Consider the following 27,312-nt stretch of genomic DNA (forward strand, 5'->3'; position numbering starts at 1 on the left):
GTAGGGGAAATTGGAAAAGACTATTTTGGCTCTTTTTTTGTTGGATCTCAAGAGAGAGAGACTGAAAACAAGAAGATTCAATGACATATTTTAAAAAGTTAATATGGTTAATGAAAATCAAGATTTGAGGCAGTTGTCATATGATAAGTATCTTGCTAATTGTCTTAAATGATGGACTGTGTACACCATCTTTGTCCTTGTTTACAAATTTATTTACGCATACAAGTAAATTTTCTTTATATATTTGTTTAATTATAACAATGAAGTTATTTGTTTGCTGTCTTCTGGAGTTGAATTTTGTTATTCTTATACAAAAAGACTAGTTTGTGTAGAAATCGAGTTATAAATCAAATACATTATTCCAAGTTTCTGGTGTTCGGAGACTTTTCCTGTTGTGATAGTTTGGTTGAGATCCACCCATCTATTGATTTTAGTAAATTTCATGGCACTGAGACTTGAAGAAATGTAGTTGATAGATGGTTGTGTACTTGGAGGCTGTTGAGGGCTAATTCGGCTGATCCCATACATAGCATCAGATTCAAGTATCGGAAGTCGGAACAACCCAGAGAGTCACAGACCTAAGAGAGAGGCCTAAAGTGGTTTTTCTTGCATTCGCCTACTCACATATCCGCAGTTCCAGCGGCAGGTGGGTGTCCCACTTGCACACAAATTCAAGCAAGACCCCAGGTCCAGTCCTTATCAGCACAAGCGTCTTCCTCAAGCAAAGCAATCAAGGCAAGTTCAGAACTCACTTTGGCCATGGTTCAGCGGCCTTAACAAAGATTCATGAAAGGACGAGTCCTACGGTTCTGTAGCGTGGTCACCATCAAACTCCGGGATCAGGGTCAAACGGTCTAGCACCTGGGGGACAGAGCAAGATGCAAAAAACGAGGATAATAGGCTGTGCCCAAATAAGCTTGTTTGGAGTGAGGAATTCCAGTTGCAGGAGGAAGAAGAAAAAGCGAGGCAAGGACTTTCCTCTTCTCAGAGGATAACAGGCTGTGCCCAAATAAGCTAGAGAAACCAAGAGGTAAAAGTGGGGGCTTATGAAGAGCTTTGAATTTTGTTTCTCTTTTGCTCTTTTTTCTTCTTCCTTAATTCTCTGCTCTGTACATCTTGAATCAAATAGTCCTAATACCTCTTCATCACCGTGTCCAACAATGCCTCCAAAGTCAAAGAGCATCAAGAGAGAGCAATGATGCCTCTTCCCGCGCACCAATACCAGATGTCGCAGACCATGCAGCGAGAACAGCTAGAGCTTGTTGAGTCAGTCAAGCAACTGAAAGACTATAAGCAAGCAGAAGGAAAATGCTGTCTGATAAGGAGATTGGCTCTACTACCAATAACTAGCAATCTATTGTTCGAAGGCCTCCCTATCCGATTGAGTTATTGGATAAGCCCTATCCAAAGAACTACAAAACTCCAATCTTTGTCCGCTACGATGGGAGAAAGGGGAATGTAATAGTAGAAATGGCAACGGGTCAGGTTTAGGTAGGGTTTTTTTATGCCCAAACCCGACCCGAGGGTCTTTTCTCGTAATCCAAACCCGACCCGTTTAATAAACAGGTTTTTTTTTTTTTTTTTAACCCCAAACCCGCCCTGTCAAGCTCTATGGGCCCTGCGGGCCCGTCCAACCGTTTCTGAGCCTAATCAAAAGCTGTGGCCCAATACGACCCAATCATTAAAAAAAAAAATCAATTTTACATCTAGAAATCACAACCAGAGATTCAGAGACGAATCACAAACCTAAACATAAATACAAATCAGTTTTTTTTTTTTTTTTTTTTTTTTGATCTTCTTTGTTAATACATACTCTTCACTCATTTCAAAAAAAAAAAAATCACAAACCCAAACATAAATAGAAACATAAATAAGCTTATTTTTTGGCTCTTCTTTGTTAATATAGATTTTTCACTCATCAAAAAAAAAAAAAAATTTATAAACAGAAAATACAATCTCGTCCTCTGATCATCTAATCTCTCTCCGCTCTTTGATCTAACAATCCTATGCTCTGATCTAACTCTCGTATTCCGATCTAACAATCCTATGCTCCTCTGTGACAAACTTCAACCACCACAAGATCCTTGCTCCTCCATGAAAAACAACCACCACCACGTGATGAGAGTGAAGGTGAGGGTGGATTGGTGAGTGAATGAGAGTGAGGTGAGTGGGTGAGGGGTGGCTGTGAGAAAACGAGAGTGAGAGTGAGAGAGGTAAAGGGCGGCGAGGTGGAGTGACTTCATGAGGGGAGCGTGAGGCGAAACGAGGTCGTGGGGCCGTGAAGTTGAGTGAGGTCGTGACTGTGAGGGGAGAGTCTAAGGGCAAGGGAAGGTGGTCGACGATGAGAACTTGAAAGAGAGAGAGAGAGAGAGAGAGAGAGGGTGGCTGAGAGGTGAGAGTTACATTTAGTTTTTAGAAAATGAAATTTGAAAGGAAAAGAGAGTATTTATACTACTAGGGTTTTAAACGTTTTTTTAATATTATGTGAATACGGGTCGAGTTCGGGTCAAGTATGCATAAAACCAAGACCCGACCCTATAATTTATCAAGTCGGGTAAAATCCGACCTATTAAGGTTGGACCGGACAAGGTATCCGCAGGTCAGATATAAATTGTCATCCCTATGCAATAAAGCATGTTAGCAAGTTTCTCGATACAATGGGACAACATGCTGGTAACGAAGAGCTATGCCTAGGGGAGTTTTCTAAATCCCTTGGACCCTTACAAATCGGGCTTACACATGGTATACCAGACTCCCACCAGGTTCTATCAAGACTTGGGATGAGATGGTAGACAGTTTCTACAGTAAGTTCTTCCGGGAAGAGGAGAGGATAACATTTGTCAATCTTTGTAATAACACCAAGCAAAATGTGAATGAAGGTGTGGTGGAATTCATCCGAAGATTCATGGACACAGCCTTGGATTGTTATGACGACAATGAGGAACATGAACTTGTTGAGGTGTGCATCAATAATATGCTCTGGGAATACAGGTTGCACCTCGAGAAAGTAAATATTATGCAATTTGTCGATCTGTTACAAAAGTCTCGGAGGACAGCCCTCACAGTATCAGAGAGGAGATAAAAGAGACCGAGTGTTTGTATGCGTGATTTGTAGCTGGATTTGGGCTTTAAGACAGGATTTAAAATTTTCTATTTATAAAATTCAAAAATAGTATGGCGATTATCTAATGATTGTGCGTTTGTTCTTCTGCACACTTATTCTTCAAATTGATTGGAATGTCTTTTTAAGACTAATAGCGCGAGTAAAATGAAATTGTTTGCACACCAGTCTTTCATATGTACAAAATAAAAAAATTTAAGGAAAAAAAAAAAACTACATAGATTATATGCCATTTTTATGAGTAGGTGACAATCTTCCAAGAAAGCCATTCTCACATACAAGAATTTGTTGAAAACTTGATTGCCAAACCGCTATCTCTTCAAAAATATCAAACTAAAATTCAGTCATTAATCGAAACCAGTCCAGATTTTTCCGGGAAAATTTTCATTAAAAGTTCAAAATTCCCAAGCATACTCTAATTCAAGTTATAATCTCACACTACCCTTGATCCATTTTCCAAACAAATAAAAAGCCAAGAAATCGGTCTCATATTTTTTCTAAGTTTCCATTAGCAAAAACACCACCACAATTACCATCTCGCCAAAAAAAAAAAAACCCACAACCCACTTTATATATCAAATACACAAATCAACATTATCCCATTTCCCGTTTGGTAAATGCATAATTTCAATGATTTCCCCACCAAACACAATCACATTCACATTCACGTCCCAACAAACAACCAATCATTCCAAACAATTCCCAGAACCAACAAATTCCATTAAATTTCTCTACCAAACATTACAAAACTAGAGTTGCTTTGCCAAACAGAAACTAACAAAAACATCAAATTCAAGAACTAGTAAACTTGGTGACAGCCTTGGTTCCTTCAGAGACAGCGTGCTTAGCCAACTCACCAGGCAACACCAAACGCACCGCAGTCTGAATCTCCCGAGACGTGATCGTGGGCTTCTTGTTGTACCGAGCCAATCGCGATGACTCCTGGGCGAGCTTCTCGAAGATATAGTTGATGAAGCTGTTCATGATCCCCATAGCCTTGCTCGAAACCCCAATATCGGGGTGAACCTGTTTGAGAACCTTGAAGAGGTAGATCTTGTAAGTCTCGATGCTTTTCTTGACCTTCTTCTTCTTCTTCGAATCGCTACCGCCTTCCTTCGAGATCTTCTTCTCGGCCTTCGCCGGAGCTTTCTCCGCCGCCACTGGCTTCTTCTCCGCTGGCTTCTTCTCTGCCTTTGTGGGTGCCATTGATTTTTGTGAGAGAGTGAAAATTCTAGAGAGAGATTCGGAATGTGAAAAAGCTTGCAATGAAAAAAATGTGACGAAGAGGTTGGTGGGTTTGGCCCCGTTTGGGAGAGTTTATAAAGGGCGAAGTGAAAGGAAAGATATACAAGTAAATTTTCTTTATATCTTTGTTTAATTATAACAATGAAGTTATTTGTTTGCTGCCTTCTGGAGTTGAATTTTGTTTTTCTTATATGCAAAGACTAGTTGGTGTTGAAATCGAGTAATAAATCAAATACATTATTCCAAGTCTTATACATACCGCTGTAGTGGAATGGCTCAAGGAAAACTAAGGTTAGATGAAGTGTTCTAAATTGCGTGTGGGTTGAGCTTGCTTGCTAATTTATTATAACGGCATGCACTGCGATTCTATCAATATATTCATACATTGATAGAATTATTGTTTACTTTCAGATATTGTATTTCTTGTGCCAACAATAATTATGTTTACTTGTAATTGCTTTTGCTGATGAACACCATTCTAAATGATATATAGAAAATTAATTTTGAATCAAAAGATAATGTGGGGGAATCATAAAATTCTTTATTATTATTAATAGTGGGTCTACGCTTATCGGCCTGCCTTAGCAAGTTTGAACTTGTTTTTAACCTGGTTGAGTCTATTGTTTGGTTAGCACCTGCTGGCCTTTAACACTAGCTTGGCCTATTCCTGGCCTCTTAGCCTGGGTCTAGTTAACATGGCTGGCCCAAACTAACTTATTGCTAAAAAACTCCAAGCTTTACTGCTTAGTCGAGTTTAGATTGTGGTATTTGAACGCAGGGGATGAAGAGCACCTTAATTTGGTAGTAGATTATTTTTCACTTAATTGGAAGAGTAACAAAACTAAGGACACACATTGGCTTGGTACGTAGGCATAGACCATATTAAGTAATGGATAATTTTTTTGAGTTGTTATTTACGTTGTGTTTGGTAGTTTTGAGTAAGAAGAAAATAGAGGATACAAGGGAGAGGGGAACAAATATCCTTCTTGTATGGATTTAAAAAAAAATAAAAATTAAGTAGTGGAGGGGATTAAATATATCTCTTTTTTTTTTGTATGATTTAAAATTTTAATGTGAGGAAATGATAAAACATCATATGAATTCTACCCCTATTTTGTTAAAATCAAATAAATAAATTATAATTTGATATCATTAAGATAATACTGAAGATTTTTTTTTTTAAACATCAATGGCATCACTTCCAATCCATCCAAATACACCGTTGTTTGAATGAGCTATTCTTAAACAATCGCTATTTATCTACAGTGAGGAATAATTAAGTATGTTGTGGAGGTTGAGGTATTTTCTTTAATCTCGTACATGTATAACTTGTTTACTTGAAAAGGAAATCGATTTTTATAAGCTATCAGCTATGGTTTGTGGACTAGAGCATGAGCATTGTGTAATTGACCTATAAAAATACAGTATATCAAGTCGAGATACTTATGAATGCATTATATAGAGAGATTATATATTGTGTGTGGATGTAACGTAGTAGGGGTAAATTTTTTAGAAATTGATACTTTGTGGGCATTGATGTCATTTTCAAGTCCCAGCCAAGCATGTGTTATACATTATAGTTTATTTTATTTGTTGTAGGTTTATATTCTTCGAATGGGTGGTAATTCAATAATTTCATATTTGTAACACCTCTCTAGAAACTGTAATAATGTTGACGTATTGCATACTATCAATCTATATCTATATATTACTAAAAGTTGAAACATGGCATTTATTGCTGCTGAGCTTCTGTTGCGCCACCTCATCGCTACGTCATTCGCCATATAATTATTATTTATTATTTATTCCTTTTTTTTCAAAAAAAAATATAAATAGATTATTGATTTTACATATTCATCTTTGCCGGTTTTAATATTTCTTTTTCATTTCCAATTTTCCTAAAATCTATATATTACTAAAAGTTGAAGCGTGGCATTTATTTCCAATTTTCCTATAATTTTTTTTACATTCACTTATTTTTTAAAATATTTATACTTTCTTTAACCTTTCTTCTTTCCTTATCTTTGCATCTTCCCACTACCCTTTACTTTAATATTGCTATTCATCTTTCCTTTTATCTTCCTTTATTTGTCTCTTTTTATCCCTTCCCTCTTACTATAAATTTGTCACTATTTTCCATTCTTTGCATAGTTTCTCTCACAAAAAGGTTCTCTCTCTCTCTCTCTCTCTCTCTCTCAATGTTTTGGTGGATTTTTATTTTTAATTGTATCTCTACTTTAGGTTGATAAATTTTTGTGTTTTTAAGAACTCTAATTTAGGTTGATATGATTTAATTTTGTGTTTTAAGTTATTATTATTATTATTATTATTATTTTGCTCTTTGATAAATTTTATGAGATTACATTATAAAAAATTAAAGATAGTAGATAAAAATAAAATAGTATTCCATTACATAGCATAATTTGGATAATTTAGTGTTTTATTGTTATATCTTTTAATTTTTCTTATTTTTTTCTTCTCTTCTATTTTACTCAATATTGAAATTCAACCACATCCTCCTTATCATTAAATTATTTATATTTTCTCTCTCTTTTTGTTTTAAAGAATAAAAAAAATGTAATATTTTACTTAAATTCAAATAAAAGAAAATTGTTCTCATCAAATTGTACTCATTTTTTTTTTTTTAAATTTACACTTTCTCCCACCCTTCTCCTTCTCTTTACCTTTTCATCTCCACAAACATTCTACCTTAATATCACTCTTCCTCTTTCCTTTTATCTTCCTTTATTTTGTTTCTTTTTACTATCATCCTCTTAGTATAAATTTTTTATTCACTCTTCCATTCTTTACATAATTTTCTCTCACAAAAAAGTGGTTATTTACTGCTCTTTCTCCCTCAATTTTTTGGTGGATTTTTATTTTTATTTTTCTTGCATCTCAATTTTAGCTTGATAAAGTTTTGTATTCTTTAGAACTCTATTTTGGTTGATGGGATTTACTTTTTTGTTTTAAGTTTTTATTTTTATTTTTTTTAATGATTTTGATTGTTAAATATTATCATATTGCATTATAAATAATTAAAAATAGTATATAAGAATGTATTATTATTATATTACATAGAACTATTTGGATAAGTTAGTGTTTATTGTTATGTATTTTATTTTTATTTTTTTCTCATATAATTTTATTTAACATTTAAATTCAGCCACATCCCTCATATATATCATTAAATTATTTATATTTTCACTCCTTTTTTATTTAAAAAAATTTAAAATATAATATTTTGCCTAAATTAAATAAATAAATTGTCAACATTAAGTGGAGTAATGCTAGGGAAACACTTATTCTCACATCCAATGCATCAAAGGAAGAATGAAATACAAAAAAAATCAAGTTAGAAACACTAAATTAAAAAAGAAGAAGAAGCTAATAATGCATATTTAATGTCATAGAATCATCATCAAATTTTGGAAAATGATAGGTTGCCAATGGAGAGAGAGAGAGGTGGTATAGAAAAAAATCAATACAAAGTAATTAAGAGTAGATCAAGAAAAAAAAAACAAACAAACGTCAATTAGTAATCATTGATTGGACAACAAAGAGGTTATAATTAAGGAGAAGTAAAAAATAAAATAGAGATTACCGTGTGGAGAACATTAAAAACTTTACAGTGTAGTAACATAAACCGTTAAATTCACTTAAAAAATTAAATCAACAATGAACAATTAAATACAATCATAGTAGTAAATTTAAATTTAAAACTAATCAAACTCTAACTATGAAACCATATTAATCATAACTAAAAAAGAGATGTTCTCTAATTACATAAAAAATAAAGTTAGAAAATTTAAAAATCTATTTTTTGACATTTCATTTAACCTTATTTATAATATATATATATATATATATATATATATATATATATATATATATAATTTTCATACACTATTACTTTCGAAAATCTAATGAACAATGCTACCTCTCACTTATCGTCTTTATTATGCAAATCATCAGTTAGTAAATATGCAATAATAGTAAGAAGCGTTACAAATGAGATCACTAAAAATAAAATCTAAAATTAATTAGCTACTATCATTATGGAGTAGTAGTCTATAATTTTAAGCATCCAAAAAAGTGGAATGTATAGAGTTTTCTTAAAAGTATGTGTAAAGATTCACTATATATATGTGTGTGTGTGTATAAAGGTAAAAAAAAAAAAAAAAAAAAAAAAAAGGTATATTTAAGATTTTTATTAACTTAAAAACCAATGGTTTTTTTTTTTTTTTGAGAAACTATAAAAAAAAAAAAAAAAAGCAATGGTTAATAACTAAAATTATAGTATTAATAAAATATTTAATGAAACCATTCTAAAAAAATTATCATGCGTAACGCACAGGTGTGCGACTAGTTATAATAAAAACAACTAGTCTCTTCAAATTAATACTAATAACAACAATTCAGCAACTAATTTGCACTGAAGCTTTGAATAGAAATCGAGGTGCCACACCAAAAAACAAGCCGATCGACTGAACAAAAATAGGTGACTGGAGACGACCTCTCATTTTGTCACTAGTTCGCAGAAATGGTTGGAATTGAATATGGTATTTCACTACAAACTGAATTGCACATATATATGTACGTATGTATATCTCACAAAACCCATCCTCCTCATGTAGTCATGCTCTCTCTCTCTCTCTCATCAAAGTCCAAGCCCAAAAACCTACACTCATACTAAACCCAAAAACCCACACCAAACTCAGTAACCCAGTACCATAAATCCAAATAATCAAAGTATATCTAAAACAAACTGTAACAAATCCAAATAATCAAAGTATATCTAAAACAAACTGTAACGAATTTGAAGAAAATTAAGGTCGATCGAAGGTGAGTCTCTTAAACCCTTCACATTTTCTCTTTGATTTGATGTTTAGATCTATGGGTTTTAATTTTTTGATATATGGGTTTGATTTGTTGGATCTAGGGGTTTGATTTAGGATTTGTGGGTTTGATTAGTGGATTTTGGCTATAGGTTAGATTTGGGAAATTTGTGGGATTTGTGGTTGTGCCAACTGAACTAAGCCACACTAGTGCCCAAAAATTGGGAAGTCAAAGAACTAATTGTTGGCTATCATGAGTGGAGCTAATGAAGTGGTAACTGGTTCCTAAAGTACAGTGGCAAGTTTGCCGAATAACTGCATCATGAATACCTCTAAATGTGGTAATTGTACTTTAAACCTCTTACTCGGAATTAAATTTCGAAAACGTCTAGGATCACAATATATTTTACAACTTCTTGCCACAATTATGAAATGACAAAGAGTAATTGGTGGAAAAAAATGATGAATTCATGCATAAATGATGGTTAATCACTTATAATCTATAACGTCAAAATTGTAACAAAACAGTTGTTAAATAATTTACGATCCTAGAACTATTCTTAAATTTGGCACAATGTTAAAACTTGCCGTTTGTAATTTAAATTTTATAGCAAATATTAGTATTTTATTACCATTAGATAAGAAATTTAAACGATATTTCACACCACGTAGTTACTTTGACCTTTGCCACGCTGTGAAGCATTATTTTCCTAAGGGAAAAATCAAACCAGCTGTGATGCATTGTTTAAAGCAAAAGACACTTAATAACTTATAGCCTGGTCACTGCGAAATTACCGAAACGGAAAATGTGACTTGGAAAGAAGAAGACTTGTTGACTTGACTCAGAACAAGGGATGCGAAATTAGAAACATATTAAAGGCAGTTTGGTAGCAATGATTAAGTATTGTTGTTCACTTTTTAGTGTTGTAGAAATATGTATTTGAGTATTATAAAAATATATTTTAAAAGTATTATTATTATTTAAATACTGTAAACTATTGTTTAAAAAAATAATAAATCTATGCATAAGTAATGGTTTTTTTTAGAGAGTTTTAACCTATAACGTCTGTTCTTGATGATAACTCTTTATCATCAGACCAAGACATCGATCAGTTCTTGATATAGGCAGAGATTAAACCCAAGACATCTTATACAATAATCAAAGACTTTACCAGTTGAACTAACTAGAACCCACAGTAATAGTTAATCTCTTATAACCGTCAAAATTGTAGTAAAATAATTGTGAAATAATTTACAATTCTAAAAGTATTCTTAAATTTGGCCCAAAGTTAAAACTTGCCATTTGTAATTTAAATTTTATAGCAAATATTAGTATTTTATTACCATTTTAGACAAGAAATTTAAACGGTATTTCACAGCTGCTCACCTTGAAGTTACTCTGACCTTTGCCACGCTGTGTGAAGCATTATTTTTCTAAGCGAAAAAGACAAACCAGCTGTGATGCATTGTTTAAAGCGAAAGACATTTAATAACTTATAGCCTGGTCACTGCGAAATTACCGAAATGGAAAATGTGACTTGGAAAGAAGAAGACTTGTTGACTTGACTCAGAACAGGGGATGCGAAATTGTGAATAAATCTCCCTCTTTCTCTCTTAGACATGCACACACGGAGAAAGCATAGTATTCATTCCTTTACTAAACAGGAAACTTATCTAGTAGGAATTCAATCAGGCGTTGTTTCAGGAGAGTTTCGATTGGTATGTTCTCAATTTTCTCACATAGTCATCACTTTTATATCTTTCCTTTCACTTCGCCCTTGAGATGAAAAATCCACATCAAATTGTTTTCTCTTTCCTTAATTTTCTTTCTTTTTAATATATTTCTCTTCTTTTTAATTGAGCGTATCTTTATTTTTTTTTTTTTCGTGGATCTATATTATAGCTCAAGATTTCCAGGTTTCCATGAGCACCCAAGGAGCCTCAACTTCATCACCGTCTTCTTCTTCAACACCTCGACCTCGGTGGACATACGATGTCTTTCTCAGTTTTAGAGGCAAGGACACCCGTAAAGGCTTTACGGATCATCTATATAATGCTTTGGAAAAGAAAGGGATTTTGACCTTTAGGGATGAAGAAAAACTTGAGAGAGGAAAATTCATCTCACAAGAGCTCGTGAAAGCTATAGAAGAATCAACATTTGCTATTGTCATTTTCTCAATAAACTATGGGTTTTCTACATGGTGTTTGGATGAACTAGTGCATATTGTTAGATGCATGAAAGAGGCAAGATTGGAAGTTTTTCCAATTTTTTACCACGTGGATTCATCTGATGTGCGGAAACAGACGGGAACTTTTGCAAAAGCATTTGATGAACACAAAGAAAGTTTTAAGGAAAGCATTGAAAAGGTGGAAACATGGAGAATTACTTTGAGAGAAGTGGCTAATCTCTCTGGTTGGGATTTATTAAATAGGTATAATTTTCTAGACAAATTTATTTCTCTTATTTATAAACGCCCAGTCTTATTTCATATATCATGAAATATATAATATAAATAGTTATTAGAAAATATGCATGAAATGAAATATTACAACATTTACTTGTTAAACTTTGTTATATGGTCGGAAACAATATGTGACCCTCTCTTCTTCTTCTTCTTCTTCTCTCTTCTTTTTATTTTTTATTTATTTTTTAAATTTACTTATTTATATTTTTTAGCGGGACCCTTTCTTTAGGACTTAGGTTACGCTCCTTTGCAATAATTAAAAAAGAACTACTTGATTTACGGACATAACTGACTTCAAAAAAAAAAAAGGGACATAACTTTATTTTTTTATTTTATATATTGACATAACTTTCTACGAATTATAAATCTATCGAAATTGTCTATGAAAGTACTAGATGCTAACACCCTAGTACATATTTAGACCCATAATCAATTTTACGGCTTAATACTCAATTAATCCTAAACTATCATTAAAACCAAATTTACATGATTAGCCTAATTTTCATATTGGATGTATACAATAAAGTCATAGTATATAAATAGAAGCAATAAGAAATGGCAAACTACATGAAAAACACTAAGAAGAATTTTGGAAGAGGAAACCAGTCCCCAATGAAAAACCTCTCCCTTGACACCACCATCAAATTCTCAACTAGTCTGAATAGTTGTAGTACATGAAAGACTATGAGCCCTCGAAGCTGAAATCTCCCTAAGTATTTGAACCCTCCAATATGATTTGGATTTGATATTAGATCCAAATAGTGTCCAGCCCTTCAACAAGTTCATTAACACTCAAGGTTTGGTGACGGAGGTGAAAGTTACAAATTTCTCTCAAATATATGTCATTCGCGTGACAAATGGAGAAGAGAGGATAGAGGAATCTTTTGCTCTAGGCTAAGGCTCTCTCTCTCTCTCTCTCTCAAAAGATGAAATGCTGATGATGAATAAAATAAACTCTCTCTAAGTGTATATACTAAGCTCTCATTGATTTCTCTAGTCCATTATGCACAAGATGTGTTATTTGGCATATTTGAGAAAGCTGGAAAAAACATATTAGAGTGCATCACATTTTGTCTACATGCAGCTTGTGGCCTCGTCAAGTCCTAGATAGGTTGCAAGTTTGTTGCGACTGCCCTTTAATAAAAGCTCCTCCTTTATTTGCCACGTGTCACTTCGTTGCCTAAGTTGGTTGTAGAGGCACTTCCAACAACTTAGATAAAGCTTAAATACACTATCCCAAATACAATTATGCTCAGAAAAATACATAAAAATGAGAGAATAAGTACATAAAATTTGTCATTGAATAAGCCAATAAAACTTGTGCTTAAGAGTCTATTATCTTCATTTTATTTTTTTTGATAAATTACAATTAGTCTTTGTGATTTTGCCATTTCACAAATTTAGTTCACAAAATTTCAAATTTTATATCCATACCCTTAAAGTTTGGATGGAAATGAAACTATTAGGATTCTACCCAACTTCATAGATTTTGTATTTTATAGGCAAATTCATCCCTCAAATCCTCAATTTCATTTCCTTTTTTCTCTTTCCAAAAAATATTTTCACGTGAAAATATTTTATGGTCGGAAAATATTTTCCGCCAAACCTAGCACATCCTACATGCAATGTGATGTGATGTAAATGTTGGTTGAGTAAATTCTTTTTAACTTATTTACCTTTTTACCATTTTATTCTACAAATTTTTACATCTTACATGGTATGGTAAATGCATGGTGCAATTAACCTGCTCTATTGCTAAAGATGTAAATCTTGTTTTTTATACTAACTAGATGATGTCTCATGTAATGCGCAGACTACTTTACAATTTTACTTGAAATCATTTTGATGTATATTAAGACCTACATATAATACTTATTTTTTTGTATAATATTTATGTTTGCCCACAATATTTTTGAATACTTTGAAAATTTATTTCCTTAATTCATATTTTATTTTAAAAAATTATATAACACTATAAGACTATAACATATTATAATATTTTCTGTTAAAAGTAGATTTTATTTTTTAAATTGATTAAATGATTTATAAATAATAATTTAAAGTATAAAATACGTCTATAATCTAAAATAACATAAATTTAAACAATCTCCTAAACACTTTCTCAACTACTCTATCCTCAACCAAATATGGAAACCTCAATCACAAACACCCAACTCATTACCTTAATGAAATTAAGGAAATTATTTGTAAGTATTAACATAAAGAGAACATGATTAAACAAAGAGAAATTGGCTAAAAACACATCCATTTATCAAAATTTAATAGTTTTTATTTGGGCTTCCATATCCTTTAAAAAAAAAACGGAAAATACTTTGAAATCATCATCGATTTTTGTTTTTATCACTATGGTTCATATTGCATAAAGTAGCAATAAAAAAAAAAACCTACGAAGCAACCTACAAATTATGAATTCAAATACAAAATTAAAAAAAAAAAAAAAAAATTCTTGCTAACTTCGTGAATAATCAACTAGAATGTTTCTTTTTCTTTAGTTCTAAAACAAAATACATTTATGACTTTCCCAAACCAAAATCCCAAAATCCAAAGACTCAAAATGAATCACAACTTTTACAAAATCCACAACATCTGACTTCAACATCAAATCGTAAGCTACCATGATTGAATAAAAAATGCAAGCCCCCTCCCTTTGTCATAACCTATTCATACGATTTAGAATCAAATGGTACCATAACGTCGTAGTTACGTAGATGTCATTGAATGGGTGAAAGTAAATGACATCTTTTTTTGTCTAAGTTTATTTGAGATGGGATAGCATGAAGGGTTGTGGGCATGTGTATATAGAGAAGTAGAAGTGAAAATGGTGAATGAAAATGCAAAGAGTTTTTTGTGTGTGTGAGAGAAGAAAAGTCTTGAAACGTTAAACCAAATAAAACAAATAGTAGTCTTAAACATTGAATTAAAATTTAACGAAAAATAGCATTGAAACATTGAACCAAGGGAAAGAAAGAGTCTATTTTTTACTTTATTCTTATCTTTGATGTGACTTAAGAGAGTGACCCACATGTCAGAATATCATACTTTCTTGCATGAAGTCTCTGCTTATATATATATTAATTTGCTTTTATTATTATTTTGACTTTTACTATTGAATTGAAACTTCCTCTCCCCTCCCCCCCCCCCCCCCCCCCCCCCCCCCCCAAAAAAAGAAGAAACACATTACCTTCAATTTTTAAGCTATGTACTTTAGGTGTAGTGCAATGCAATACCCTAAGCTCTCTAATTAAATTTCAAAAACTTAGTTGCACTAAATTTAATTATTCTTGAAAATAATACCATTATATTTTAGTGGTGAATGCAACATGGTGTTTAATTTAGTTTAGGTACCTAATGTACTACACCTAAGATAACAAACCTTAGTCTATCCTTAACTTTTTGTATTGGCTTGTTTTAGAAGCCACATTTTTATTCTCTTATCTCAAAATTCTTACAGAAACCAACTACCCAATTCCCCAAAAGCAAAAGCATCTCACTTTCTCACTCAATTCCTCCCTCTTCCTTATTAAAAAGTTTCTTATTTGGGGGTAGCCAAAAATGATATTAAAATCATGAGAGGTGCAAAATTCTTCTTATCCTTTTTTAATTATATTTTAGTTTAATTTCTTTTTCTTTTTATTTCTTATAGTTTACCCAAGAAATTAAACTATAAGATTTTAACTCTTTTTTATTTTCAAACAACAAACACAAGATTACAACATCGAATCAAACCTAATCCCAATTCGCAAAACCCACACTCGATTCAACTCTTTATTTCGGTCATTTGCTATGCAAGGAGCTAGATCTAAAAACGCTTAACTTGAATCTCTCAAAATTCTAGGTTGATTCCCTCACACCCAAATAATATATCTACAAAACCACTCAATAATTAGAAATTGAAGGAGGTGCTAAAACTCAAACCCTAACCCTAGCACATGCTACGGTGATGGTCACAATGGTGGGAGAACAACTACTTTCGCTCATGTCCTTCTTTTGAGTTTGTATAGCTAGCTTCTTCTCTTTGTTGTTGATGGGTTCAAATTAGGGTTATAGTACAACTAGCTTCTCTCTTCGTCGTCGGCAGGTTGTGGTTGGGTAATCGTGTTTAAGTCCATGTCAAGGTTATTGGGTGTGTGGTTACTACATGCTTGGCTATTATGTTTGTAGTCTATACATAAAGCAAGAGATAGAGAGATTCAATCTAGATTTGGTGAGAGGGAATTTGGGTTCAATGAAAGGGATTTTGGAGAATGATCCAATCTTTTTTTGGTTATATCACTTTCTCTTATGGATTCATTTTGAAGAGTGATTCACGTTCTCTTTATTCAATTTGGTTAGGTGAGAGATTCAATCTATGTGCTTGGCTATTATGTTCTTTCTTCTTTCCCAATTTAAAGTTACTAATATTGAGGGGCATTTTCATAATTTTAGATGGCATTAGTGGGTTCCATGTCAACAAGTGTTACATGAAATGCATGTAACTATGTTTTCTATCTAATTTAACTGGAAAAGTGATAAGAGGGGGTAAAGTGTTACATAAGTTTTAGTTTAAGGGGACACTCGTACAGTTTTGTAGTTCAAGGGAGAAAGTGTAAGATGGGCTATAATTTAGGGTGAAAAAGTATAATTTTCTCAATATTTTATGGTTGCTTATAGTGACTTTGTTATATTTAATTTCTTGTTAAATACTTATATTTAATATTGGGATAATAATACTCTCTTCCCTTGTGGTTTGGTGAAATTACACTCTGCCCCAAACTTGAAGGGAAAAAAACACTTTCCCACCTTGACATCCGAATGACCAAACTTGTTAAATTAATATTAAAAATCTTATGTACTAACTTATCCTTTGTTTAAGAGCTAGTTTCAAGAGTTATCCTCCATTTCAAAATTAAAATTCATTGTATTAAATTTTTAATTGAAGTGTATTTTTTTAATATTAAGTATGAATGTTATTATTATTATTATTATTATTATTATTATTTAACAGGTTATGAAGAGATTTGCCGTTGCAAGTGTTTTGGTGCTTGATAAATTTTGTATCTTTATTACAAATTTATCAGTTATTTTTTTTATTAACCATTGTTAAACTTTTGTAAAGAGATTCTTATAGAAATTTAGAATATTTCGTTACTAATATAAACAAAAGGGAGGGTGTTAATTTTTTCTAACCTCAAGGGAGGAGAGTGTTTTTTCCATTCAGGTTTGGGTTGAGAAATTTAGAGCAAAAAGTGACCTTAATAATGTTTAATTGATAGTTTACATTGAAAAAGAAATTGCTCAAAATTTCACAATGGAGATAATAATGGGTGGATTTTTATTATGAAAGACCACTGTTGATTATAATTTTAATGGAAGATGCTAAATGCTTTTTTTTGGCGAGTATTTGTTATATATGTCTATGGCAATTAAAAAACTCATGTACACTCAAGCAAAGTTTGGAAAGATGTAAAATTCTCATATAAGATGATTTTGTTTGTGTGTAACTTTCACATGCGTGTGTGTGTATAGTACCTTGAGTTTTTCTTGAATTGTAAATTAATATGATAGTTTAGTCTCGTCCCCCTCCCCCCAAACAAAAATTTATGGTTGCACAATTGGATTCATTGTAATACAAGATTTGTACTTCACTCATGTATCAAAGTTATAACTCTTAAGGTTTTCCTTCATGGATGTGTACCGCTAGACTAAACCGCATAACTCACATGTGTTCTTTATTTTATACTTCGGCTTATTCAAAGGGTAGTTACATGCATGTTATTCAGTCCAAGTAACTCACTTGTGTTCCTATATGGATAGTTCTATCCACGTTACTTGAGCAAATGAATTCAAATGTGTTTAAGCAAGTAGGCTAATATTTTTCTTCCTAATTGGGGTTTTATAATTGGTTTGGACCATCATGTAAATATTTTCAATCTCGTTTGTTGGCATGGGTTAGAATTCATCTAGCACATTGTGAAAAAAGAATATTTTATATTTGGTTTGGGCCATCACATAAAGATTTTCTATCTTCTTTGCAAGCATGAGTCAGAATTTATCCAAGAAATTGTTGAAGAGATGATAAAGAAATTGAATTCAAAATTCTTAATCATTAACAAAAACCTTGTAGGAATAGAATCTATTGTGGCAGAATTGATCCCTTCGTATTTAGATTTTGGGAATAATGTTTGCATGATAGGGATTTGTGGTATGGGGGGAATTGGAAAGACCACTCTTGCTAGAGTTGTTTATAATATGCATTGTAATAAATTTGAAGCTTCTAGTTTTATTGCTGATGTTAGGGAAAAGTCAGAAAAAGATGGTTTGCTTCAATTACAAAAACAATTTCTTGAAAATATTTTAGGGGTAACGAATACAAATATATCGGATGTTCATCAAGGAGTTGACATAATCAAAAATAGGTTACGTCGTAAAAAAGTTCTACTTGTCCTAGATGATGTTAATCACGTGGACCAATTAGAAAAATTGGCTGGAGAGCATCATTGGTTTAGATTGGGGAGTTGGATCATTATAACAACTAGAGATGAACATGTGTTGGTTGCACATGGAGTTCTTAAAATATACAAGCCTAAAGTACTAAATAATGATGATGCTTTAAAATTATTTTGTTTAAAAGCCTTCAAACATGTACAACCCAAAAAAGGTTATATGCAGCTCTCTCAGGAAGTGGTAGAATATGCTAATGGTCTTCCATTAGCTCTTGTTACTTTGAGTTCCTTTTTAGTTGGAAGAACAAGAGATGAATGGCAAAGTGCATTGGACTATTTTAAAAAAAATCCTCCAAAAGAAATAGTTGATATCCTTAAAATAAGTTTTGATGGACTAGAGGATATGCTGAAGGAGCTATTCTTAGATATTGCATGTTTCTTTATGGGGTGTCGCAAAAGTGGAGTAACACATATATTAGAGAATTGTGGTTTTGATGCAAGAATTGGTATACGTGTTCTCGTGGACAAATCTCTCCTAACTCTCACAAGATATAGATTTTGCGATGATGAAATATTGGGGATGCATGATCTTCTAAAAGAAATGGGTGAAAAAATCATTCGTCAACTATCATGTGGAAAGCTTCGAAGGCAAAGTAGGTTGTGGCTTATTGAGGACTTGTTTCTATTGGAGAACAATATGGTAAGAAGCTGTAATTTTATTTTAGCAAATAAGACTGAGTAGGTATAGTTACATAATTGTGTTCAATAAATTAGTTCTTAAAAAAAAAAAAAAAAAAAAAATCGATAGGTAAGTGGTTACCTAAATATCTAAGTAACAAAATATAGAATGTTCATTTAACATGCTAATATATTGTCTATAATGATTTCTTAGAGCATTCATATTAGCCTATGTAAAATTTACTGTCAATTTTAGTATAAGAGCCTACTTGTTCTATTTTACACAACTATTTTTTAAAAACACCTACATTAGATTATCTATTTACACTATATTTTATTAAAATACTATTTCTTTATCAATTTTTATTTATTAATGGTCCCAAATCATATCTCTCTTCTCCCCAAACAAAAATCATTGTCTCTCTCACACAGCTAGTTTGACTCACTCTTTCTACCTTTCCAAACTCATCAAACCCAAGACACACACACACATGCGCGCGAGGAAATCACTCTCTCACATCATTGCCACCTATCCCACCATCACATATCAACCCAAAATCCATCCACAACCAATTCTGCAAAGATCCATACAACCAGATCCTCCTTGGTTTGATTGGTGTCCTTGGTTGATGATTTTGAGTTCCCTTATACACCGATGGCAAGATTCGAAGTTGCTCCACATCTTGGATCTTTGTTGTATGGTTTTTTGTGTTGCTGATTGGATTTGATTTTGGGTTGATGAGTTTAAGCTACTGTTGGGTTTGATTTGGATTTTTTGGTTGATGGCTCAATTGGATTTTGTGATAGGATGATCAAATTTTGTAATGGGTTGTTGTAGTGGTGCTGGGTTGCGATGGTGGTTGGACTGTCTAGGTTGGGGAGCAACCGAGAGAGAGAGAGAGAGAGATGATTAAAAAATGAATTACAAAACTATAGTAACCTCTATATTTACATGGTTATTGTAGCTTTGTAAAAAAGCACATTTTTACATGATATGATGTGGGTGGTTTTTTGGGTTGGTTGGCTAAAATGTAAGTCTTAGTCTATTTTACATAATACATAGACTGATGTGAATGCTCTTATATTTTAAAAACATAATATGATTAAGTAATCGTTAATAAAACTGAATTCATTTTTCCTAATGTAATCAATCATCACTAATCTCTTGGTTATTAGTTACTACATAAAAGAAAAGGTTATATTAACATTTTTTTATTATAAAATAATGATAATAATAAAACTTCATTCTATAGGCTTTATTTTCTTAATAATGATAATAATAAAACTCCATTCTATAGGCTTTATTTTCTTTCTTCCATCACTTGAAAAAGTAATGTTGTAATTTTCTATTTTTTACTCTCTTGGTCATAAATTTCTAAAAGGTAAAAACATGGTTTTAAAAATCGGACCAGACGGTTCAATTGGGAATCAAACATGAAACCGGACCAGTTAAACTAGTGGTTCAGCCATGATAGTCACTTGTTCAACCTGTAAAAACTAGGAACCAAACCCATTTTTGATTCTTTGACTGTTCGGGTTTTTTAAACCATGTGTAAAAGTGCGCCTTTATTGATTTAATGTACAGCATGAGTTTCAAATTGGTTAAAAAATAATATAAAATCTTTAAAATATGCTGTACTATGAAATGTTAGTTACTAATACGGCTAAATATGTAATACACTTTATAATTAAAATATGATGTTGTACTAGTGTACTACGATCTATTAATTACTAATGCGACTATTAGTGTCGGTTTGGATTGAAATTAATTGTTTGATAAAATCTCTGGAAACTGGAAAGTATTTTTGATATGAAAAGTGGTAGTATGAAAATGCAATTGAAAAAAAAAAAAAAAAACTCCATGAATTGTATTATCTTAAAAACGCAAAGCCAAATACCAATCTTTATACAATTTCATTTAAATCGCTTTTTTTCTCCACAATATCACAATGCCAAATGGTAAATTGGTAATATGTAGTGCATCTTACTATTTTCTATTATGAAATTTGAAAGTTGGACCCACTGTTTTGGGAGGGAAGTGAATGCAAAAATTAAGTTATTTTTAGTTCGGCTCAATGAGGCAATTTCCCACCTTAGCCTTCTTGGGCATACCAATAATTAAGAGGAGGTTATAAATATGGAAAATTGAGGGAGTAAATATATTTATCTCCTTTTAAGGGTTTACTGTAGTAATTCTAATTTCTTATCATTTGTTTGTATAAATCTGAAGTGTCTGCTTTTGAAATCATAGGCAACAAAAGCAATTCAAGCCATAGTCATCAAAAATCGGGGAGCATATTTCAACTTTGAAGAATTTTCTGTAGTTTTTCCAAAGATGTCTAATCTTAGATTGCTAATAATTGAGGGGCAGCACATCTCAATTGCTCTCAATCATTTTCCTAATGGCCTAAGACATCTTTCTTGGGACTACTGTTCTTTAAAATGTTTGCCATCTAGTTTCCAACCAAAGGAACTTTTTGAATTTGAATTGTGGTCTAGCAAGTTGAAATATCTTTGGGAAGGAGCAAAGGTAATTTGGTTCTTTTAACTGTCTTTTAGTTATTTATTATTTCTTTTTTCTTTAAGTGTAGCTAAAATATAGTGCCAGTGTATTTGAGCTTTCTCCTTTCATTAATAAGGTTGTTCTAATTTCAAAGAATTCTTTACTTATTAAATTAAATTCTATGTTTAATGGTTTCTTTTTTCTTCTTTTTAACAGTGTTTAGGAAGGTTAAAGTCCATCAATCTTGCCTTTTCTGAGGACCTTATTAGGACACCTGACTTTTCAGGGGCTCCGAGACTTGAGGTACTAGACCTTAGATCGTGCTATAATTTGGTTGGGTTACACCCATCTATTGGATAACTCAGCAAGCTTAAAAGTTTAAATCTCTATTTCTGCACATCTCTTACCAATCTTCCGAGCTTGTCAGCTAAAATGGAGTCCCTTACGTCTATTAATCTTGATCGTTGCTCACAAATCAAGAAGATTCCAGAATTTAAGGGAACTATGAAAAGCCTATCGGAACTTATTTTGGGTTCGACTGCTATTGAGGAACTACCACCCTCATCAATCGAGTGTTTACCTGCCCTTGAAATTCTAGATCTAAATGGCTGCAATTATCTCAAATGCCTTCCAAGCAACATGGATAGTTTGAGGTCTCTTAAATTTCTCAATCTATCCGGATGCTCAAAACTTGCCAACCGGCCAGAGAACTTATGGAAAATAAAGTGTTTGGAAAGACTTGATTTGGGAAGGATTTCTCAACTTGAAGAAATAGAACTTAATGGTATAGGCTGCTTGTCCTCGTTAAAATATTTATCACTAAGTTCAAACAATTTTGTCACCCTGCCTGCATTCGTCAGTCAACTTTCAAAACTTGAAGCTCTTGATTTGAGCCGCTGCGAGAAGCTTCGATCAGTGTCAGAGCTTCCATCAACCATGAGATATATAAATATGGAAAGGTGTTGTTCCCTAGAACCATCACCGGCACTGCTTAGACAAAGCAGAATGTCACGACTGTATTATACTCATCATCACAGGTATGATGAGTGCTATGGTTTAGTGGCATTAACAGTGTTGAATCGTTACCTACAGGTAATCTCTTCTCTCTCTTTTGACTCTTTCTCTTCACTTGTTAAATGGAATATCATTTTTTTTTTTTGGGTACAGGGACTCTTTTGTCAAAAAACTGGATATGAAACTGCTACCAAAAGAAAAGAGGATGGATCTAAAACTGAATTTCAGATCATTATTCCTAGATTTTTCTTTCCAGAGTGGTTAACTCATCAAAGTTTGGGGAACTCAATAACCGTAGCGTTGTCTCGAAATTGGTGTAATAGTAGGTGGATGGGATTCATTCTCTGTGCTGATTTATGTTTAGATTACTCTTCTGGTTTTAGAGATTTTGGTTTTAGAGCTTGTGGTTATAGAGCTTGTGTTAAAGCCATTGGTGGTATGCCTCACAGTCAATATGTCTCTAAATTTCATTTTGGGACATGTAGTTGCGACCACGTTTGGTTATTGTATTTGTCTCGTGATGATTGGTTTAGTACTGTTGGGAACGGTGAATGCAGTCAGATTGAGGTTGTATTTGAAAACGACTCTGGTTCAAGCCTTCATAGTACAATGAATCATGTGGGGATGTGTGGGGTCAAATTGGTATACGAGCAAGACATGGGACTGATGGAAAAGTTTTTTGCTTTCGCACAGTGTATCTTCAAAGATTTCAACCAGAAACTAATTACTGTTCGCAATTGGTGGATCCATAGTATGGTAAATCGCTAGTCTAGGGAATTTTTTTCAAAGTGCAGGTAGTCGGACTCGAACTAGGGAGCACACCTAATCAAACCCGATATAAGCACCTTGAGTCCAAGTGCCTAACCAACTCAGCCAACCCCTGGGTTGGAACTGATGGAAAAGTTAAACCAAGCAAATGCACAATGCAGCAGCAGTAGCCGTGATAAGTGTGTGGTGACTTAGCATTTATTTAATGTGAAAGAAATGAAATATTTTCCCTTCATCCAATGGTAATGACCAACTCCAACATCCTTCCTATTATAAGTCTAATCCTAATTTATTTTATTTTCTTTCTTGGCGTACAATATAGTCCAGTTATCTTTTAGTTTTTCGTCATCACTTTCAAGAAGCTTAATAACTAGTATAAAACCTTAGGGATGTTAAGAATATGATTCAGATAGGAAATAAGTTCTCAAGCTTCACTTATTACACTGCTCTAATAAGAAATTTTGCTAATGTAGATGGTTCAAACCTAATTTTGCATCCTATTTATGGTTGATCAGTGTTCCTTCTTTTATCTATGTGAAAACTGAAAACCTAGTTCTCTGATTGTGTGTATTTGCTATTCATGCTTTGAGTAAATTTTGTTGGTTTTTGAGATTGGTACCATTTGTTGGTTTTTGAGTTAATTGAGATTGGTTTTTGAGTAAATTGTGTGTATTCATGCTTTGAGATTGGTACCATTTGTTGAATTTTTTTTTCTTGTAAAAATTTGAGGGAGAGAGACAAGGGGAGTTGAAGTTTCTGCATCTTGAAGAATTCTCATTTAGTTTCTTTTTATCTTGCTTCTACTGCCATTGATATTTTGCAGTCTACACTAATGATTTTTTGGTTAACTCTTACAGTTAAGATTTGAGGAAATTTACATTGATAGTCATCCATAAAGAGATTTTTTGGGGCAGATTAATATTTCTGCAATCTCTCTTACCCACTCTCTGATTTGTTTCAACATTGAAGGTTTTTTTTTTTTTTTTTTAAATAAATAAATTCATCCATGTGCAATTTTCTAGTTGGATTAATATTGATGATACTGCCATTGGGTTTTAATGTTTGGAATTTTAGTTCTTAATTGAAGATTCAAGTTCATCAATGAGTGCATATATATTGTTTGTGAAAATGTCTGAATGAGTTTTTATTTTTATGTATTTTTGTTCTTGATTCGTGATTTTTCTAAGGCTTGCATGATAATTCCTTTTGCTTTTGCAGTTAGGAAAAGACTGTGGAGTAAGGGGAATTGGAGAAAGAAACTATTTTGGCTCTTTTTTCGTTGGATCTCAAGAGAGAGACTGAAAACAAGAAGATTCAATGACATATTTTAAAAAGTTTAAATATGATAAGTATCTTGCTAATTGTCTTAAATGATGGTCCGTGTACACCATCCTTGTCCTTGTTTACAAATTTATTTGCTCATACAAGTAAATTCTCTTTATATCTTTGTTTAATTATAACAATGAAGTTATTTGTTTGCTGTCTTCTGGAGTTGAATTTTGTTATTCTTATATAAAAAGACTAGTTCGTGTAGAAATCGAGTAATAAATCAAATACATTATTCCAAGTTTCAGGTGTTCGGAGACTTTTCTTGTTGTGATAGTTTGGTTGAGATCCACCCATCTATTGATTTTAGTAAATTTCATGGCACTGAGACTCGAAGAAATGTAGTTGTTGAGGGTTAATTCGGCTAAGCCCATACATAGCATCAGATTCAAGTATCGGAACAACCCAAACCTAAGAGAGAGGCCTAAAGTGATTTTTCTTGCATTCGCCTACTCACAAATTCACAGTTCCAGCTGCAGGTGTGTGTCCCACTTGCACACAAATTCAAGCAAGACCCCAGTTCCAATCCTTATCAATACAAGCGTCTTCCTCAAGCAAAGCAATCAAGGAAAGTTCAGAACTCACTTTGGCCATGGTTCAGCGGCCTTGACAAAGATTTATGAAAGGACAGGTCCTACGGTCCTGTATCGTGGTCACCATCAACTCCGGGGAGCAGGGTCAAACAGTCCAGCACCTCGGAGACACAGCAAGATGCAAAAAACGAGATCACATATTGAAAGTTTGTTTGGGGTGAGGAATTCCAGTTGCAGGAGGAAGAGGAAAAGGCGAGGTAAGGACTTTCTTCTTCTCAGAGGATAATAGACAGTGCCCAAATAAGCTAGAGAAACCAAGAGATAAAAAGTTTTATATTTATCTAAAAGAAGCTTAGTGATTTTGGAATTTGATGGTCTTCTAATAGTTTTATATTTATTGGCCAATTGGCATTATTGTACGTAAGGTTTGGATTTTATTCCTATTAAATTATTGGAGATTTATTCATAAAGAAATTGTTGAGGTATTTTGGATTTAATTGATTTAGTTTTTTTGAGGATAAATTTTAGTTGCTAAGAAGGCCTTGCACACTTATAGAGTGCTTACTTTATAAGCGTGCGGCAATTGTCACGTGCCTATCTTTATAATAGGGTTCGGGGCGTGACAATAACATTTGTCAGTCTTTGTAATAACACCAAGCAAAATGTGAATGAAGTTGTGGTGGTATTCATCCGAAGATTCATGGACACAGCATTGGATTGTTATGACGACAATGAGGAACATGAGCTTGTTGAGGTGTGCATCAACAATATGCTCTGGGAATACACGTTGCACCTCGAGAACCTAAATATTGTGCAATTTGTCGATCTGTTACAGGAGGCTCGAAGGACAGCTCTCAGCCTCTCACAGTATCAGAGAGGAGATAAAAGAGTTCGAGTGTTTGTATGCGTGATTTGTAGTTGGATTTGGGCTTTAAGACAGGATTTAAAATTTTCTATTTATAAAACCCGAATTATGCGAGAATTCACAAATAATAAATGCGATTATCTAATGATTGGGCCTTTGTTCTACTGCACATTTACTCTTCAAGTTGATTGGAATGTCTTTTTAAGAATGATAGTGCGAGTAGACTGAAATTGCTTGCACACCAGCCTTTCATCTATACAAAATAAAAAATTTTATGGGAAAAAAAAAAATTAGAATATACACCATTTTTATGAGTTGGTGGCAATCTTCTAAGAAAGCCATTCTCACATACAGGAATTTTTTGAAAACTTGATTGCCAAACCACCATCTTTTCAAAAATATCAAACTAAAATTCAGTCATTAATCAAAACCAATCCAGATTTTTCCGGGAAAATTTTCATAAGAAGTTCAAAATTCCCACACAATTTTTAAAGCATATTCTAATTTCACACTATCCAAGAAACCGGTCTTTTTTTTCATTATTATTAGCAAAAACACCACCACCATTACCATCTCTCAAAAAAAAATCACAACCCATAATATAAAAAAAAAAAATCACAACCCAGTAACCCACTGTATATATCAAATACACAAATCAACATTATAAAGTCACACTACCCTTGATCTATTTTCCAAACAAACGTGAATTAAATAAAAAGCCAATAAATCGGACTCATTTTTTTTAAGTTTCCATTAGCAAAAACACCACCACCATTACCATCTCCCAAAAAAAAAATCACAAATCAAATACACAAATCAACATTATCCCATTTCCCGTTTGGTAAATACATAATTTCAATCGTTTTCCCACCAAAGACATTCACATCCCATTGAAAAACAAACAACCAATCATTCCAAACAATTCCCAGAACCAACAAATTCCATTAAATTTCTCTACTAAACGTTACAAACTATAGTTTGCTTTGCCAAACAGAAACAAACAAAAACATCAAATTCAAGAACTAGTAAACTTGGTGACAGCCTTGGTTCCTTCAGAGACAGCGTGCTTAGCCAACTCACCAGGCAACACCAAACGCACCGCAGTCTGAATCTCCCGAGACGTGATCGTGGGCTTCTTGTTGTACCGAGCCAATCGCGATGACTCCTGGGCGAGCTTCTCGAAGATATCGTTGATGAAGCTGTTCATGATCCCCATAGCCTTGCTCGAAATCCCAATATCAGGGTGAACCTGTTTCAGAACCTTGAAGAGGTAGATCTTGTAAGTCTCGATGCTCTTCTTGACCTTCTTCTTCTTCTTCAAATCGCTACCGCCTTCCTTCGAGATCTTCTTCTCGGCCTTCGCCGGAGCTTTCTCCGCCGCCACTGGCTTCTTCTCCGCTGGCTTCTTCTCTGCCTTTGTGGGTGCCATTGATTTGAAAGAGAGAGTGAAAATTCTAGAGAGAGATTCGGAATGTGAGAAAAACTTGCAATGCAAAATGTGATGAAGAGGTTG

General features: G+C 33.1%; 2 protein-coding genes across 6 annotated transcripts in view; one reads left to right on the forward strand and one right to left on the reverse strand.

Annotated features, from left to right (window-relative positions):
* LOC126691664 (probable histone H2B.3) overlaps nucleotides 1-27,312 on the reverse strand; it is a 69,053-nt gene extending 41,741 nt beyond the window's left edge. The window contains exons 1-2 of one of the 3 annotated variants that reach the window (XM_050386750.1): nucleotides 27,070-27,312; nucleotides 3,872-4,168 (exon numbers count right to left, since the gene is read on the reverse strand). In XM_050386750.1, the coding sequence (XP_050242707.1) occupies nucleotides 3,914-4,168; nucleotides 27,070-27,228 (414 nt within the window). In that variant the 5' untranslated portion in view covers nucleotides 27,229-27,312 and the 3' untranslated portion in view covers nucleotides 3,872-3,913. Of the gene's footprint in view, nucleotides 1-3,871; nucleotides 4,461-27,060 lie in introns of those variants that run through there. The other 2 variants (XM_050386749.1, XM_050386752.1) reach the window with 2 other exon arrangements.
* Nucleotides 10,601-11,797, forward strand: LOC126691663 (TMV resistance protein N-like). Of its 3 annotated transcripts, none has more exons than XR_007644816.1 (2): nucleotides 10,601-10,923; nucleotides 11,108-11,343. XR_007644816.1 is itself a non-coding variant. In XM_050386748.1 (2 exons), the coding sequence occupies exons 1-2, from the start codon at nucleotides 10,825-10,827 to the stop codon at nucleotides 11,701-11,703; spliced, it is 681 nt and encodes a 226-aa protein (XP_050242705.1). In that variant the 5' UTR covers nucleotides 10,625-10,824; the 3' UTR covers nucleotides 11,704-11,797. The 3 variants fall into 3 exon arrangements, 1 of the variants encoding a protein (XP_050242705.1); XR_007644817.1 differs by having other exon boundaries at nucleotides 11,114-11,343; XM_050386748.1 differs by having other exon boundaries at nucleotides 10,625-10,923; nucleotides 11,122-11,797.

Source organism: Quercus robur, chromosome 7, assembly GCF_932294415.1.
Source record: "Quercus robur chromosome 7, dhQueRobu3.1, whole genome shotgun sequence".
Classification (NCBI taxonomy): Eukaryota; Viridiplantae; Streptophyta; class Magnoliopsida; order Fagales; family Fagaceae; genus Quercus; species Quercus robur.

What these genes read in the sequence shown, in the direction of transcription:
- LOC126691663 (XM_050386748.1), top strand. Translation starts at nt 10,825, where the DNA reads ATGCACACACGGAGAAAGCATAGTATTCATTCCTTTACTAAACAGGAA. An exon ending in TTTCAGGAGAGTTTCGATTG is followed by an intron (nt 10,924 to 11,121) that starts GTATGTTCTCAA and finishes CAAGATTTCCAG; the next exon opens with GTTTCCATGAGCACCCAAGG.